The sequence below is a fragment of the Maniola hyperantus genome, chromosome 16 (genome assembly GCF_902806685.2).
Source record: "Maniola hyperantus chromosome 16, iAphHyp1.2, whole genome shotgun sequence".
NCBI lineage: Eukaryota > Metazoa > Arthropoda > Insecta > Lepidoptera > Nymphalidae > Maniola > Maniola hyperantus.
In genome coordinates, this window is record NC_048551.1 from 1,451,929 (window position 1) to 1,471,736 (window position 19,808).

General features: G+C 38.5%; 1 protein-coding gene across 4 annotated transcripts in view; it reads left to right on the plus strand.

Annotated features, from left to right (window-relative positions):
• sdt (stardust) overlaps positions 1-19,808 on the plus strand; it is a 179,842-nt gene that overhangs the window by 1,989 nt on the left and 158,045 nt on the right. For 2 of the 4 annotated variants that reach the window (XM_034976661.2, XM_069503983.1), the window contains exons 2-3: positions 1,011-1,126; positions 4,574-4,631. In XM_034976661.2, coding sequence (XP_034832552.1) covers positions 1,011-1,126; positions 4,574-4,631 — 174 coding nt within the window. Of the gene's footprint in view, positions 1-1,010; positions 1,127-4,573; positions 4,632-8,568; positions 8,805-19,808 lie in introns of those variants that run through there. The other 2 variants (XM_034976663.2, XM_034976665.2) reach the window with 2 other exon arrangements.

The window sequence follows — 19,808 nt, forward strand, 5'->3', positions numbered from 1 at the left end:
CTGAGAAGTCTCCTTAATGTTCTCAAAGGTGTGTGAAGTCTACCAATCCGCACATGGCCAGCGTGTTGTACTATGACCAAAACCCTTCTCATTCTGATAGGAGACCCGTGCCCTGTAGTGAGCCGGCGATGGGTTGATCATGATGAAATATTTGAATAGTTGAGAATTTATTGAAAAAAAAAACTTATATCGGTACTAGTTCTAGTTTTAGCAGCGCTGGCCGTTGTCAAAATAGCACCCTCTATAGGTTTATTTATTACAGAGAAATCGCAATGTCAGTCTGTCCACTCATAATTAATGGCCCAGTGGACGTTCCATTTCCTCGCTTGGATTATATCGAAATGTTTTATTCCCAAATAAAATAGAGGAGACTAGCTTATGCTCGCGACTTCGTCCGCGTGGACTACACTTTCAAAGCCCTATTTCAGCCCCTCAGGGTTTAAATTTTTGAAAATCCTTTCTTAGCGGATGCCTACGTCAAAATAGCTATCTGCATGTCAAATTTCAGCCCGATCCGTCCAGTAGTTTGAGCTGGGCGTTGAAAGATCAATCAGTCAGTCAGTCAGTCAGTCAGTCAGTCACCTTTCCCTTTTATATATTTAGACTAGTCTAAGAGATAGATAACTTTATTAATAAATCGGTCTGAAAACACCGGCTTACGGGGGTGACAAAGTCTGACTAAACTCCTAAAAATAAAATAAAAGAAAAAAGTCGATCAAGTGCGAGTCGCACTAGCAAACGAAGAGTTCCGTAGGTACCATCGTACAAGAAATAACACTTCTTTTTTTTAATTTTCATGGTGGCCATTTTGAAATGTTTCTTAGGTAGGTATTTGTTGTTATAGCGGCATTAGAAATAGGTAGGTACACATTCTGTGAAAATTTCATCTCTACCTATTGCGGTTCACAAGATACAGCCCGCTGACAGACAGACAGACGGGCAGCGGAGTGTTACTAATAGGATTCCGTTGGCACACGAACTTAATTAGTATGTTTTGTTTGTTTGTTCAGGATCACCATCAGCAGGCAACTGGGAGAACCTGGAACTGGCGGACGAAATTATGGACGTGAACGAAACGAGGCTCGAAGACATGACTCGGACCGAGGTCCTCAGTCACATACATGAGGTAGGCTTTGAATTAAGCGAATTAAATACGTTACACTGAGTGGCGTGCAGTTCGTAGAGGCATTAAATCACTGCTTACCCTACTCATAATGTTTAATGCTTATTTATCTTTAGGACCTGCAGCACCTGCTTGTAAATAGGTTCCTATTTAACAACTGCTTACCCTGGCTATAAACCCAATGCACGCCACTAGCCTGACATCATCATCACAGCTCTAAAGTACTGGGTTTAAGCTTTGGCTTGGTTACGCAAACTTCATTAGAGCTTCTGAAGCAACTGTCTTTCAAGTCTGAACTCCCAAAATCCTCAGCAAACGACAAAGTTATGATAACTGAGTTTGTTGTGGGCTCTTCTCAGACCTGGGCGCGTTTGGAACCCTCGTAGCTTTAGTTTTAAGTTTGCGTAATAATTATCACCACTATATCTTACAAATCTAACACCATACCAGACCATCAATAAGAGTAATTTATTACCTATTTTGAATAAATCATTTGACTTTGACTTTGACTTTGACTATGACTTTGAACACAATATCCAACCACAGCATATAATTTATTTATACCGCGGTGTGTCTTGAGTAGGTAGTTTAGAAATTTTTAATTTGAAGCTTGGCTGTTGTCAAAGACGCCACAGCGACAAACGACAAAGCGATTTGTGTCCTAGTTTCTAATTCAAACCACTAGGAATGTAGCATGCCCTTCTATTCTGGCCCCAGTTTTGTGAATAGGCATCTTCCAGGCAAGCGGGCTTCACCTAAGTTGCATCATAACTTACCAACTTTGAAACTAGATTATAACATGGGGTTATTCAAGGGGCGGACCAACAAATTCCTAAAAGGCCGGCGACGCATCGGCGGCTCCTCTGGTGCTGCAAATGTTCATGGGCGGCGGTAATCACTTAACATCAGGTGACCCCCGCCTGCTCGTTTGCTCGCTATATCTATTTAAAAAAAAAACAGCTAAGCGTTAGTCCATATAGGAACATTTAAAAAAATCCTTCTCCAGTCTCCACTCCATCAATTCACCGGCTTTTCGGCTTCCTTTCCGCGACTCACTTGTTTGACTTTCAGTAACTTTTTCGGGGTACGTCTTATTATATGTAGCTACTATATAGCAAAACTCTACCGTGTAATTTTACGTTTCACATAATATTTTCCGAAATATATTTTAACTAGCTTATGATCGCGACTTCGTCCGTATGGATTACACAAATTCCAAACCCCTATTTCACCTTAGGAGTGGAATTTTCAAAAATCCTTTCTTAGCATGAAATTTGGCATGCAGATAGCTATTATGACGTAGATATTCGCTAAGAAAGGATTTTCGAAAATTTAACCCCTAAGGGGGTAAAATAGGGGTTAGAAATTTGGGTAGTCCACGCGGCTAGTTTTGAAACAATTTGCTTCCATAAGTCGCAAATTTTTCAGCATAGGACCTTTTGCTTTTGCACAACTGTGTGTGTAGGGTAGGTATCAGGGTTTATATCAAAATCAATAACAAAACACCATGAGGCATTAAATAGGCAATTTGTATAGGGACAGTGTAACCAGCTGGTCTGGCGTAGTGCCAAGCATAGGATATACGATACAAGTCAGTTCACACCAGACACCGTTCATGTTTAAAATATGAGCTTTCATAGTACAGCTACATCATCATCATCATCATCATCATCTTAAATGTTGTATAGAAGCAGGCGTTACTTTGCGGAAGTCCATGATATACAATGAACCAAAAGCTTAATTTGCTGTAATCCGCTGAAACAGGTCGAATCTGTATGGTGCAACATGCAGCATGCAGCATGCCAAATGCACCGCCCGCCCTTCCACTGCTAAACATGCAGGAAGAAGCAGCCACCAGGCAAGCAACACGCACCACCACCAAGCAGCACCACACAAATCCGAATCCGGTGTCGGGGCGAAACGTGCGTCGTGTGTGTTTGGGATTTTTTATATATTTAGATTATCTATTTAAAAAGCCGCTGAGCAATTTTTGAGATTAGCAAGACAGGGTTGTATGTTATAGTGATCAAGTACATACAAAAGAACAAACTGGATTTATTACAAGACTTGTAGAGTCACTGAAGAGCCAGCTGGCTTTGGAAGGGAGCCAATAGTACCTACTACAGTTAGGTGCCTACTAATAACTAAGCTTTTGCAAAAAGTGGCTAGCAAAACGTATTTTTCGGTTATCGTCAAAAATAGGAATTTAAAAACAGATGTTTCTAAAAAATACGTATAAAAATATATATATAAAAATACATAACTCCTGACGACTAAATTACAAGTCTTCTCAGTCTACCTAGGTTTTACCTAAAATTCTCTTAAGTTGTATCTGTCGTATTCTAATAATAAGTATGTACCTATACCTAATTCTACCATGATGAGGCGTCGGACAAAAGTCCCATAATATTCCCATAAGAAAAGATGTTATAATATATCAATAATGAAACTTAGGTGTAAAGAGCAACCGCCGAGTTTCTTGCTGGTTCTTCTCGGCAGGAAAGGCATTCCGAACCAGTGGTAGATGCATCCGACTATTCGTAAGCACTTGTTAAAGTTTATGCGAATAAAAAAGATTTTCATTTTCATAGCTGCTATGTACACCTAAGTTTCATTATTGCAACATCTTTTCTTATGGGAATATTATGGGAGTTTTGTCCGACATCTCATCATATTAGAGTTAGGTACATATTAATAGCTAGCGTAATTTACAAATAGTGCCCGCGTGGTATGGTGCCAAGAACATTGGGTATATTTCTACCACTGAAAAGCCAGGTCTGATACTTTGCGCAAAAAAAGAGCCCGCCCTTCTCTCACCAAATGAGACAATTAGCCGTGGTAAAATATCTCATAAGAATAATGTAGGCACCTACTATATTAGTAATGATAAATGGATTCCTGAATTCATTTATCATTGCTTCACCAAAAATTAATTTCCTAGAAAGTTGGTGAAATTAAAAATTATTACAAGTTGATCTCGCACGTCATTCTACATTTTCACACAGTAAGCCAGCTTATTAAAAATTGCCGTGACTTTGGGAAAAATTCTACGAGATCATCATTAGATAAATACGCCGAGCCGAGTACCTAATGACATAACTTTTACTTTTTTTTCAAGTAAATTCTGTTTTAAATTATCTGCCCTCGTCTTCGGCTCGGGTCTCGGATAAAATGACTTGTTTTATGCGCTTGTGTATATAAATGAACTATTTAATCTAGTACTATTACTTAAGCATTATAACTTAAACCATTTTTTATTAAGTATTATACCTACATAATATATTAATTATTATTCACTTATCTACTCGTGATTGTGCCTCGGAAAGCACGGTCCTGCGCCTGATCTTTCTCCGATCATGTCAAATTGCTGTCCCATGGGACTGTTAATTTTAGTGTCTATGAATATCATATAGGTAAGTAGAATAGTTACTAAGGACTTTTTTGTTTCAGTGCATATCTTCGTGCGTCATCAAACTTCGTGTGAAGAGACGGAGTGAAACTAAACTATGTAAGTTAACTTTATTGTACCTACTGTGATTGTTGCGTAAAATATAACTCTTCCCGTATGACTATAAGTAATAATAATAATAAATATGCTTTATTGTTTTCATTATTGCTAGTAACTAGTATGTACAATGTTACATCTAATATACTATCTAAACTAAAAACTAACAATAAACAAAAGGTCGCAAACTCAGCCTAGCCGAGCACTGCTCATTGTGCTCAGCGCTGGTTTTCAGTTTGCGCCATAATTTATATTGATTAATAAAAACGCACCGCGCCCGTTGCGTTATCTCTTCATTGATCAATAAAACTTTGTATAAACTAAACCAAAACAGTGACATAAAAAAGAACAAAATCTAAAAAATAGCAGTAAAAATAAATGTAAATATAAAAATAAAATATATATAAAATATAAAATGTCCCTTCCCAGCTTAGCCTAAAGAATAAAGCTCTTAATCATTTAAAAATACCTAACAGTAATATACAGCAACATCATCTAGTGAGCCTATAATTATCTTTAAAAGAAAAACCGATTCTCTTGTCTCTCTCTAAACTAAATTTAGAGTATCTGCATCCTTCTCCTTTTACTAATGCTAAAAAAGGAACGGAACATGACTTTCACATTTAAAGACTCTAAATTTTAGTGCACAATACAATTTTAAACGGTAGGTTCGCGACTGCGCGCTAAAATCACGGGTTTCACCATCTAAAAATTAAATTTAGAACTGTCAAACTGTGTCTGTCCTTTTCATATTACATTTGTAAGAAGAGCATGTGAATACTCTAAAATTAGGTTGTGCTCAGAATCGGTGCCATTTATATATTTATAATAATTTGCCTAGTTTTAATGTAATTATTTACTGTTTAATATGCTTCCCGGTTGAATGCAGCAGTCGCATTGCTCTTTCCTCCTAATGCGATTATAACTAGCACCGCGAGCACGAATGGCTTCCATACTGTAAACTAAGTCACTCTCGTATTATGCGTTTTAACTATGAAGAGCATTGTAACATTTTTAACATTTTTTAAACTTGAAAAGTGCGAGCCAGGCTCGCGCACCCACCGTCCCGTACTACAGTTGTAATTTTTCGACATTTTGCACGATAATTCAAAAACTATGATGCATTAAAATAAATAAAAATCTGTTTTACAATGCACAGGTGAAGCCCTTTCATATGATACCCCACTTGATATAGTTATCTTACTTCGAAAATTGAAAATACTATTTATTAGTTTCATGACCACAATTTAATTTTTTTTGTGTGATGTAACCACAAATTCACGGTTTTCAGATTTTTCCCCGAATGTCTGCTATAAGATCTGCCAAATTTCATGATTCTAGCTCAACGGGAAGTACCCTGTAGGTTTCTTGACAGACCGACAGACAGACAGACAGACAGACAGACAGATAGACAGACAGACAGACAACAAAGTGATCCTATAAGGGTTACGGACTTACGGTTTTCCTTTTGAGGTACGGAACCCTAAAAAGTACCTATGATAAGATTTAGATGGCAATCGGGGTATGAGGTGGGGGGACGCCCCGCACACCCGCACGTCACCTGCGCTCACCTGCACCGGGTTAGCGCAGCGGATTGACCTATCGACCTGTCTGATCTTGGCGATGTCTTCTCAATTGTAATGCATAATACCATCACAAAAAAGTGAAGCTGAATAATTCTTATTGACTTTAATTGAATGATAGTTATCATCATCATCATCATCGTCAACCGATAGACGTGACTGGACATAGGTCTCTTGACTTGACTGACTACATAGTACCGTGTCTCCTCTCAGAGTTAGAAGGGTTTTGTGATATCGTCACCCCACTACTGAGGACGGGTCTCTTCTTAGAACGACAAGGGTTTAGACCATAGTCCACCACGCTGGCCCAGTGCGGGCTGGCAGACTTCACACACCTTTGAGAACATTATGGGGAACTCCCAGGCATGCAGGTTTCCTCATGATGTTTTCCTTCACCGTTAAAGCAAGTAGATATTTCTCAGAAAATTTAGAGTCTCGACTCGAACCCCCGACTAGACGACGACGACTTAACCATTAGGTCACTCCGCACTTTATATTTACTTTTTATTATTAGGTACTTTTTAATAGGTGAGTCTTGGAACGGCACTTCTGTAAATGGCTAGTCTCAAACCCAGTGAAACAAAGAGAACTGCTTACTGCGATAAAGTTCTATAGTCTGTGAAGAGTAGTGTAGTTACAACTGTGTCGCAGGTGGTTTGTATTCGCGGTATAGTACGGGCTACGTAGTCGCCGGTCATACGTACAGCCTTTGAGGTTGCTTGGCCGGTGTTGCCAGGGGTATTGAGTTTGCCTCGTTAGTGAGTTTATTGTGTAAGCTAGATAATGATGATGATGTTGATGATGATAAAGGATCTTCCGATCGACCTAAGTCAATCGGGGTGCGGGCCTCGAGGCTGGGTCTCCTTGCCCAGACATTTCCTCTCAGGTAGCACACTGTAACCTGGATTCTGCAACTTTCCAGGACGTGTTCCTTAAGAGCCTCATAGATGGCGTAGTTCATGCCCTTCCAACTATTTAGACTACATGACCACAATTTAATTTTTTTTTGTGTGATCTAACCCTAAATTCACGGTTTTCAGATTTTTCACCAAATGTCAGCTATAAGATCTACCTACCTGCCAAATTTCATGATTCTAGGTCAACGGGAAGTACCCTGTAGGTTTCTTGACAGACAGACGGACAGACAGACAACAAAGTGATCCTATAAGGGTTCCGTTTTTCCTTTTGAGGTACGGAACCCTAAAAAGCGCTGGAAAGTGCGTTAGGGAAACTTTTAACTTACTCTTCAAACTTCCAACAAGATTCATATTAGAAAACGAGTAAACTTAAATCGATTACGCAGCAACACCGTTCAAAAACCTGCGCGAGCGAGAAACAACACCGGTTCAGGTTGTCGAGTGTCGACTGTCGAGTCAGCGTTCGCGAGTTGCGAGTCAGTGTTACTTTAACCGAATATTATTGTTAAAGACTCGTGTTTTGTGAATTATTGTTTTATCATATAACGACTTCTTTAAACTACTCATGTCATTTTACCCAAGTCAACCTGTGCCCCGTTATAACGTGGTTAGGAAAATCAGTCAAGGTCCAAGGTTGCCGGCTGCCGTGCTTTAAAGTTTGAAAATACTCAAACTTGTGTTAACGTATCTATTTAATACTGTCACACGCTTTCACGCATGAGGAGTTCATTCATAGCGTGACAAACTACAGACAGAGATATTAAAAGTAATTGTATCTAAAATGTGTCTACATTTTATTAAGTTTGATTAGTTAACGTTCATATGAGAATCAAATAAAAAGCGCTGATAAGTGCGCTAGGGAAACTTTCTCTTCAAAGATAAATCCAACAACATTCTTTCTAAAAAATGAGTAAAACTAAATCGATTACGCGGCAACACCGTTCAAAAACCTGCGCGAGCGAGAAACAACACCGGTTCAGGTTGTCGAGTGTCGAGTCAGCGTTCGCGAGTTGCGACTCGCGAATCAGTGTTACTTTAACCGAATATTATTACTGGAGATCCGTGTTTTGTGAAGAATACATTGTTTTACCAGTGGTATATTGTGATGGTGTCAGTGGTCAGTAGTGGACAGTTGGTGGTCAGGTCGGGCCTCGGGGTGACTGAACTCCTGGTCGCCGCGCCGCTGCATTTGGTTGAGCTCTGCACTGTTATAACTTAATCTTCTAAATAAGGTATAGAGGTATTTAAAGGTCCATTGGTCCATTGGTTAATAAATCATTATTTGAATGAAAACATTAGGGAGTGCGCTAAGAAAACATGTGTTTAAAAGTAAATCCAACAAGATTCCTATTAGAAAACGAGTAAACTTAAATCGAATACGCGGCAACACCGTTCAAAAACCTGCGCGAGCGAGAAACAACACCGGTTCAGGTTGTCGAGTGTCGACTGTCGAGTCAGCGTTCGCGAGTTGCGAGTCAGTGTTACTTTAACCGAATATTATTATTGGAGATCCGTGTTTTGTGAAGAATACATTATTTTACCAGTGGTATATTGTGATGGTGTCAGTGGTCAGTAGTGAAAAGTTGGTGGTCAGATCGGGGTGACTGAACTCCTGGTCGCCGCGCCGCTGCATTTTGTAGTGCTCTCCACAGTTATAACTTAATGTTCTAAGTAAGGTATATACTATATAGAGGTATTTAAAGGTTCTTTTTTTAATTTAATTAAGGACATAATTATGTAATATTATCTTCATAAGTTATCATAGTTTTTTTTATATGTAACTAGCTGATGCCCGCGACTTCGTACGCGTGGATTTTGGTTTTTTGAAATCCCGTAGGAACTCTTTAATTTTCCGGGATAAAAAGTAGCCTATGTCCTTCCCCGGGATATAAGCTAACTCTGTACCAAATTTCATCAAAATCGGTGGAACGCTTGGGCCGTGAAAAGCTAGCAGACAGACAGACACACTTTCGCATTTATAATATTAGTATGGAAGATGTATAAAATAATGCAAAGATAGGTAGAGAGAGACGTCGTAGACCGTTACTTATGTGGCAATAAGTACGAAGCAAGTATAAAAAGATTTAGTAAGACTGCAGAATCGATATTATGGGTAACCATTTTACATAACTAGACTAATCTGAGGGAAATCGAACCTACACCCCAGAAACCGCAGAAATCGAACCTACACCCCATTTGGGGGAGTTACTGCTCTGCCACTGGGACCAAGCATCCATACAAAAAAGTCGATACTTATTGTGCTGATGCCCTACTTTTAACTACCTAACGATGCCAAGTTTTTAAAATAAGTATAAGTAATTGATAATGCCATTAGACATTATCAATTACCTATACTTAGGTAATTGATAATGCCTAATGGCCTTAGGTACCTATTTGAATGAATTCAGTCCACCTGCCTAGAATTTTCTTCAAACATTTGTCTGTTATTTTTCAACTGAAACATTTGTAAAACTTTTCTAATCATCATCTAAAGATGATAACCTTTCGCAAGTCCACCGAGTTCAGACCTCCTTTTAGAGTGAGAAAGGTTTAGGCCATAGTCCACTAAGCTGGTCACGTGTGGCTTCACACTGTTTAGTCTTCACATATAAGCTTTATGAACGGAATTCTCTCGGCCTTACATGTTCCCTCACGACGCTTTCCCTCACTGACAAAGCACTACTATTATTTGGTAAGACCTCCGAAATGTTAGTGTGCGTACCCGGGATTGTACCCTTGACCACCCGGCATAGGAGGCACTAGACTATTAAGTACCTATTCATAAAACAGAATTTGATAAAATAACGAGAATCAGACACATACTATGATTTTAAATCTTCCAGCCTTTGATCATAAACGACCTAGCTACAATTAAAAGTTATCTTCAATTAAAAGTTACTGATACCTACTTAGTACCTACCCAACAAAAGCCTTGGAATTACGGGGCCGTACTCGGAGTTCGAACCGGCTTAACGAAAAAACCGGCCAAGTGCGAGTCAGGCTCGCGCAACGAGCGTTCCGTACTACAGTCGTATTTTTTCGACATTTTGCATGATAATTCAAAAACTATGATGCATTTAAAAATAAATAAAAATCTGTTTTAGAATGCACAAGTGAAGACCTTTCATATGATACCCCACTTGATATAGTTATCTTACTTCGAAAATTGAAAATACTAATTTATTAGTTCATGACCACAATTTAATTTTTTTTGTGTGATGTAACCACAAATTCCCGGTATTCAGATTTTTCCCCGAATTTCTGCTGTTAGACCAACTTACCTGCCAAATTTCATGATTCTAGGTCAACGGGAAATACCCTGTAGGTTTCTTGACAGACCGACAGACAGACAGACAACAAAGTGATCCTATAAAGGTTCCGTTTTTCCTTTAGAGGTACGGAACCCTAAAAAATGAAAATAATAATCGACAAGATGGCAAAAACCAGTCAAGTCAACCTTGGCTCGGGGTCCGACGGTTATGCGCTTCATATTATGGTTTCAATTTTTCTCCTGTAAAAAACCTTTAACATAGACATTATCACTTACCACCAGGTGAGATTGCAGTCAAGGGCAAACACTTGTATCTGAATACAAAAAAAAGAATCGGACCATTAGTTCCGGAGATTACCTCTTATTACAAAGTCAAACTTATAAACTAACAAATCGTACCTACCTCTTTAAAGTAGATATATAGTTTTGTAACAATTTAAGAAGTTCGATTTTGAATTTCAGAAAAACCTGATATGGATTATCAGCGGAAGTCGTAGGTAATTTTTTTATCTATTAATTCATTTTTAAAGTAATTTACAAAAGTTACAAAATAATTTAAAGTAAGTGGCAGAAAATAATGTACATCGGCCTTTGGAATGACATTTCGGCTTTGTAGAGCGTTGTCTCTGTCATCAACTATACCTATATGACGTTTTGTCGGTCTCAACGACAGAGACAATGCTCTACCAATCCGCTATCTCCTTCTAAAAGTCGATGTACATTATTTTCTACCGCCTACTGTAGTAGGTAGATATCAGTATTATACCTCCCATGATTTATTTAGGTACAAGTTTGGCATTATTTTTATTTTATTTTTTATTTTTGTTTATTTGAAAGTAATCAACAGCGTAAATACATAATTATTATTTAAATTTAAATCTAGGTATAACAGAAGGCTAAAAGAGATTACTTAAAATTATAATTAAAACTATTTTAACAGAATAGATTTAGAATAAATGTAGGTATATACAATAATAAAATTACAACTCTACGTTTTCCTGATGACTGATAAAACCAGTTAAAACGTGAGTCACAGACCACATTCGTTATTAATACTTAGTTGTTCTTTAAGATTAATCATTGTTGTCTGTTGTAGGCTTTGGCCGTGCGTGGCTGGATAGTTAGACAGACCACCTCCTATATAGACGCCTAATAGCCGGACACCCGCGATCGCCAAGCTTAGGCAGTTGTATAAAAGGCTTAGCATAAAAATCGACCCACGCCCGTTCGGTACCCTCATTGCGCACATTGTCTTGATTACGCGACTTTTGAGTCCACCAATCACAACAAAGCATTCTCCCCTGTCCCCCGCCAACATTTTACGATTTTGTTTTCATGCAAAACCTTGTGTATGTGAGGTTGTATAAGTGAGGACTCTTGAGGTTGAATTCTCTGTGGTTACCACCCTAAACCCTTACTACCGCCAAGCGTTTTAGCGTTCCGGTACGAAGTCTCATAGAAACTGATTAGGGGTATGGAAAAACTGCATACCAAATTTTGTCAAAATTGGCTAAGCAGATGGGCCGTGAAAACAACAACCAAACAGACAAACAGACGGACAGAAAATTGAGCATTTATAATATTACTAGCTTATGCCCGCGACTTCGTCCGCGTAGACTACACAAAGTCCAATTAGAACTAGAAACTTAAACAAGTTGGCGATCAGCGGGAAGCGAGTGTGTAGCTTCGATAGTTTTGTCGCCGGGCTATAAGCGAGTGTGCAAGTGCGACGAGCGATTACTCGCGCCATTCGCCCGCGGTCGCTCAGTCCTGACTCCTGTGCCAACCTGCGCGCGCGTCACACGTTTTCAAGCGAGCGAGCATCGCTGAGCGAATTTATTTTTGAAAGCTTGTCGCTCAGCGACAAAACTAGTAAAGCGAGTCGTCACCGGCAGTGTGAACAGTCAGAGAGCAACTTTTGATATAATATTGCATTGCATTTCTTTCGTTTACACGGAATGTAGGTACATTGTGCGTTTCTTGAGAGAGAAAATCGCCGATAGTTAATCGTTTTCTCGCCGGCGATCGGACCACTGCCATCCTCATGCCTCGTAATTATCTGACTCACAATTTGACGTAACGGCGAGATGTGCAGTCACGCCATGTCATTACTGCCATTCGACACATAACTGCTTCTCCACATCGGTATATTGTTTTGAAATAACCTTCTGGTTTCTGAACGAGCGCGCACCACAGTAAATTACCGTACGATTTTTCCCGCTAAATCTATGAACTGCTACAGACTACAGTCATATTTCTTCGACATTTTGCACAATAAATCAAAAACTATGATGGATAAAAATAAATAAAAATCTGTTTTAGAATGCATAGGTAAAGCCCTTTCATATGATACCCCAGTTGATATATTATTACAGTTATCTTACTTTGAAAATTGAAAACACTGATTTATTATGAACCATGATGAAGACAGTAGTAGTGCCCATTATCAAAAACAGAACAGGCGATGCGGCGGATAGATCCAACTACAGGCCGATATCGCTAGCGACGATAGTAGCTAAGGTGCTGGACAGTTTGCTTGATGCACAGCTGAGTAAGTCAATTAAAATACACGACGCTCAGTTCGGCTTTCGGCCTGAACTCTCTACAGAAAGCGCAATTCTGTGCCTCAAGCAAACTGTGAGGTACTATATCGACAGGAAAACTCCTGTGTATGCATGTTTTTTGGATCTATCCAAAGCATTTGACCTAGTGGCTTACGACGTCTTGTGGGACAAACTCGAAAATGAATCTACTTTAAGACCAGAACTGATTTCTCTGTTTAAATACTGGTACGGTAACCAATCTCATGTGGTTAGATGGGGAAATGAACTCAGTGACCCATACAAAATGGAGTGTGGAGTAAGGCAGGGAGGGCTGACGTCCCCTGGGCTGTTTAATCTATATGTGAACCAGCTGATTGAGAGGCTCAGCGGAGCTGGTGTCGGGTGTTCGATTGATGGCGTAAGCATGAACAATTTTAGCTACGCGGACGACATGGTTCTGCTGAGCCCCTCAGTCGGGGGTCTTAGAAAGTTGCTGCAACTCTGTGAGGAGTATGCCGGGATGAATGGACTCAGTTACAACTCTAATAAAAGTGTGTTCCTTGTTTTCAGGGAAAAACAAAATAACTACTTTTAAACCAAAAATACAACTATGTGGTAATCCCCTGAAGCAAGTGACTGAGTTCAAGTATCTCGGACATGTAGTAACCGACAGTCTGAGGGACGACAGTGACATGGAACGTGAGCGCCGGGCTCTGTCGGTCCGAGGCAATATGTTGGCCCGCAGATTTGCGCGATGTACTGGACAGGTAAAGCTGACCTTATTTAGGGCTTACTGCCAGTCATTTTATACGTGCAGTCTGTGGACGAACTACACGCAGCGGACCTACAGTGCCCTGCGCGTTCAATACAACAATGTGCTGAGGGCGGTGTTGAGGAAGCCTCGCCACTGCAGTGCGTCGGCAATGTTTGCGGATGCTCGCGTGGATGATTTCTACGCGATCATGCGCAAACGTGCCGCGTCCATGATGAGCAGGCTGTTGAGGAGTACCAACACTCTCCTCAGCGCATTGTCCACGAAATTGGATAGCCCTCTCTGGAGGTGCTGGAGTGGTACGCACATAGGTGCAAAGAGACCCCCTCGGGCATTATAAATAGGATTAGTTTTAATTTTAGTAGAATTAGTTGTTAAGTTAAGTTTAAGCTAGTAATAAGTAGGTACTAACATAGGTTAAGGAATTGTTTCTGTACTAACACACAATTATGGGTGTACTTATGCCTGAAATAAAAGTTTATTTATTTATTTATTTTATTAGTTCATGACCACATTTTAATTTTTTTGCGTGATGTAACCACAAATTTACGGTTTTCAGATTTTTCCCCTTATGTCTGCTATAAGACATATCTACCTGCCAAATTTCATGATTCTAGAATCTAGGTCAACGGGAAGTACGCTGTAAATTTCTTGACAGAAAGACAGACAGACAGACGGAACCCTAAAATCAAAACAAATTAGTCTGCCAAAGGTGAAAAGGTTGCGCTAAAATGCACCACAGAGCGCTTCAAAATTTTGTAATACAACTTTACAAGTCATTACAAAAACAAAGTTGGGAAATTTAATTTTACTTACGCCAGACGCTGCACAGACTAAGAACAATCTCAAACAAACTCGACGACCTCAGTAGCGCAGCAGATCGATTACTCTTGCAAGAAGAGGGCGTGGGATTCACTTCTTGTTAGGTTAGTTTAGTTTAGTCTGTATGTGTGTCTGTCAAGAAAACCTATATGGTACTTTCTGGTGATATAGAATCATGAAATTTGTCAGGTAGGTAGGTCTTATAGCACAAGTAAAGGGAAAAATCAGAAAACCGTGAATATGTGGTTACATCACAAGAAATAATTAAAATGTGTTCATTAACAAATATTTGTATTTTTACTATACCAAATAATATACTACATATCAAAGGGCTTTCCTTACTTGTACATATTCTAAAACCAATTTTAATTTATTTTTATTCTCAATAGTTTTTGATTTATCGTGCAAAATGACGAAAAAATACGACTGTAGCACGGAACCCTCACTGCGTGAGTCTGACTCGCATTTGGCCGGTTTTTCTTGGTACGTAGGTAGAGCTCCGGAGAGGTATTGTTTATGCACCCTTGAATAAAATAACAATATATACATTTTCATGAAAACACCGTAGAAGAAAGAAAGTTTATTCCACAATGTGCATGATGAACGTGGAATAAATAAGATTGCACTTATGGGAATTAGATTTTAATAATGACTGAAACGAAACAAGCAGGTATAGAATAGAATAGAATAATGTTTTCGTACCACTTGCTCAAAAAAGTGACATTCAATGCCACAAAAAGCGTACATAACAATAGTCATTTTTAATCTGTTAAAAACAGGGAAAGAAAATTGTACTGAATTTCATTCATCCCCTAGGGAGAGAATGTGATTTAAATTTGGAATACTTAGGTAGGTACCGAAATTTATACTGAACTTTTTTTTATTTTTTATTTATTCAGATACAAAGCCTTTCACTGCAATAAATAAATAAATATAATAAATTAAAATAAAGTATGGCAATTTTTATTAAACCCATACACCTTTGGTTTCTACACGGCATCATACCGGAACGCTAAATTGCTTGGCGGCACGCCTTTGCCGGTAGGGTGGTAACTAGCCACGGCCGAGGCCTCTTACCAGACAGACAGACTACTTCTGTGTTTTTTTTTTAAATTACCAACATAAAGAATGTTTAACAAGTCCAATTTTGACACAGCAAAAACCACGAAGGTTTACACCATTGAGTTTGTATATAAAGCATTATACATCTTTTTGAAAAAGGAATACGCATTTATTATGCAGTTATGATTATTAAATAAAATTACGAAAACCGACAAGGCCGTATGAGATTGATGCCTTTGCTTTTCCGACAAAAAAATATTAGTCTAGGAATTTGCCGCGTTTTTGTTTTCTTCAAATACATAAACGTTAAGTTTATTTTAATTTATTTTTATAAATAAGTTAATGTTCTAAAAATACGTTTAATAAATGCTTATCTCATATTATTATTGTGTTGATTTTTCGCAAATGGTACGAAAAGTAGAGTATTTACCTCGGTGATAAAGCTGTCTTAGTCTTGGGTGAACTTAAATCCCTCGCTACACTCAGGACTCGTCTTAAATCCCTCGCTTCGCTCGTGATTTAAGTTTTTAACACCCTCGCTACGCTCGGGAGTAAACCTCGAGTCCTTCGTTACGCTCGCGATTTAAATCGTCACCCGCGACAGAAGACACTGCTTTATCCCCTTGGTTAATAATCTACTATTATTGTCGATGTATCATATAGGTGGTAGGTACATGGTGTAGGCAATATCGTCCTGTACAGCAGTGCAACACCTCGAACAGGTAGGCCACTCAGCTTGTGTTGAGACGTCGGGCCCCTCAGACACAAACCTCTATAGCAAACATCTGAGGTACCAGGTAGGTATAGGTAGATTATATATTAAAAGGTGCCTGGTGCGTGGGTGTGTGGACCTAGGTATAGGTAGATAATAGAGAATAGAGGGCAAGAGGGGTGGTAACTAGTGCGTTATAGAGAACACCTCAAGGTTCTAGATCTAGCATCGGTTGAAGCTGAACTTTGATAATTATGATTTATGACAGTTAGTTTAGCTTTTTATACCTAATCTAGATATACAGGAAAAGGTGACTGACTGACTGGCTGACTGATCTATCAACGCACAACTCCAACTACTGGACGGATCGGACTGATATTTGGCATGCAGAAAGCTATTATACTATATGTATAGACGTAGGCTAAGAAATGGTTTTTGAAAATTTTACCCCTAAGGGGGTGAAATTTTTAGTTATTGGCTATCTGTACACCATGATAAGAACAGAAAGTATAATACCTGTGACCTGTGACATCTGAATTAAGTTTTTTTAACCATTTCAGTTAGTCGTAAGTTATCTTATTTATGTGGATGCTTTATAATGTAAATTTTATTTTATTGTAATACTATAAATGTGTATATGGGCTTTTTATGCCTAAAAATAAAAAAACTATTATTATTATAATATTAGTAGTCCATGCGGACAAAGTCGGGGGTAAAACCTAGTAGAAGATAAAATCAGATAAAACGAAACAAAGACAAAACTATCGATAATCTTCCAAGACTAGACTCATAATTCGGTAACACCTTTTACTTTTTGTACCATGTGCCGTTTCGTGGTTCTATCAGCTAAGGAATGTATACCTGACCACACATCACGCGATAAACTATACAAGATGATTTAACCTTTAACTTCTATGTCACAGAGATTATATTTGTTTGTAGGATTTATATGTGGGAGACTGTAAGGAACTGGTTCTGAAGTTAGCAGAGCACTAAGTGACCAACATTAATTTTAAAAGCTTACAAATTTGAACTCTACGCATCAAATAATAAAGTTTAAATTACGTTAAGGTATTAAATAAGATTGTTTTCTGATAGTGCTATCATTATCAGCAAGCGTGAAGGAATTTATGTTCTATACAGTTAATGTTAAAGTTCATATCGTTATGTAAACAAAAGTGGTTTTTAATCTTAGATACTCAGGCATATCTTAGCTTGTAATGTTGCGGTTTCAATGAGGTCTTCGTTTAATTTGAGTTTTTTTTACTTATAAGTAGGTAAGTACCTACATTATAGATGATACCCAGTGAAGACCATTGACCAGATCTGCAGCCAATTTACTTACTGCCTACAACCCTTTGCTTTTTGGGTCCTAGCCTCCTCTATGTTACATATGATGTACCTATATAGCAGTGGCGTGCACAGGGTTTGAAGCTAGGGTATGCATTAGTTAGGTAAGAACCTGTTTACTGGCAGGTCATAATGAAAATATGCATCGTGCTATTACAACTGGGGTAAGCACTGCATTTATGCCTCTATGACCTGCACGCTACTGCTATATAGCCACGAAATAAGCCTAAAAACATTACTACTTATTTATAATTTTCCTCCATTCGTCTCTAACATATACTTCCATCTTCCATCATGATGTGAAGTGAATTTCAATTTTTTGTAGATCTTCTTCCAAGCAGTCCATTACATCTTATTCTAGATATTCCTTTCAGTTTTTTTTGTTGAGCCAATTTAGAAAGTATAAAATCCTTCGAATGACATGACCCCTGCAAGGCTAGTTTGTGGCTCTATAAAAGTTATAAGTCTAACAAAAATTTTATTGGAAAAAAAAACCTTTCTATATTATTTCTGTTATCTATCTATAACAAAAATAATAAATATTATATTATCAGTTAGTATATTAGACATCAGTATTAGTCTGTAACTCTATACTCCCACTGATCTGATAAACTTGTATTTCCCGCAAGTTTCTGTCTAAGTATAACTTTCGTACTTAATTAATGTTTTATTAACAGTCCTATCAAATCAATCCGATGGAACTTTGTGAAGATTTTGCAAGTTATTCCCAAGTTGCCTCTCAGATAATTCACTTACAATTTCGGGAAGTTACGTTAGCGAATATAATATGTCCACAACTTTTGTCTAAGAGCCTTCCTTCTGTTATCTATGGAGCCTTCATTATCTTAGCATGAAGACCGGTGGGAGGATTCGGTCGTGCCTAGTTACAACTAGCAACTCTTTATATATAAAAGGAAAAGCTGACTGACTGATTGATTTATCAACGCACGGCTCAAACTACTGGATGGATCGGGCTGAAATTTTGCATGCAGATAGCTATTATGACGAAGACCTATTTCCGCTAAGAAAGGACTTTTGAAAATTCAACTCCTAAAGGGTAAAAATTAAAATAGGGGTTTGCAATTTGTATAGACCACGCAGATGAAGTCGCGGGCATAAGCTTATAGTTTATTAATAAAGTAATGCCGGTAAGAGGTAATTAATCATGTGACAAGTTTACCCTACTACTGATAAAACCAAAGTTTTCAAAGGAAGGCAACCGATGAAAGGTCATCTTTTCAATTCTCAGCTTCTTCAGGTAGAAGGTGACGTGACAGCTAGACGTGAACCAGAAATACCTAAGTAATTATAAATAGGTACTAATCTATAACGTGAACGTTACAAAAGGGGTGATTTGTAATTAAAGATTGTCGTGATACGTGTTACGAACTCCGAAAAGTTAGAGGTACGTGCCCGGGATCGAACCCCCGACCTCCAATTAGAAGGCGGACGTCCTAACCACTAGGCAGTGGCGTGCACAGGATTTCAAGCCAGGGTATGCATTTAGGTATGAACTTGTTTTACGGCAGGTTATAATGAAAAGGGTAAGCATTGATTTCTTACAATGAGGGTAAGCAGTGCGTTTATGCTTCTATGAGCTGCACGCCACGGCACTAGGCTATCACAGCTTTTTTCCTGAATCCTTTATAGATAATTTTTCTAGGCTACTATTATAATACCCGTAATAAAGCGATCATTGTTATAAGTGTTATTACCGGAAAGGGCGGGATCCGGTGAGAATGGCACGGATTGTGGATGGGTGCGCCTTTATTGTCTAATCCCCTTTGTCACGATCTATTATCTTTATTTACCGGTTTTAATAATAATTTATCGTTTTCGTAGACTAAACAGCCTGTTCCCACTTGTCGGCTGTTCTGCCACTGGAACGTCCGATTTAAATTACCGTTGGGAGTTCCAACGGTATTCTGAAAACCTTATCTGAAAAACTAGATAATCCATTTATGACTTATGAGACACTGGGTTGGTTTGCATATGCACTCTCAGTGTCTCATGGGTGGTAGATTCTTAGACAAGTAAAATGGTGCATAAAACAGCCTACTTACTAACATAGTCATAAGCAATTAATTTTATTACTAACAAAATGGATGTTATATCTGAAATAAAGATGATTATTTATTATTAAATCCG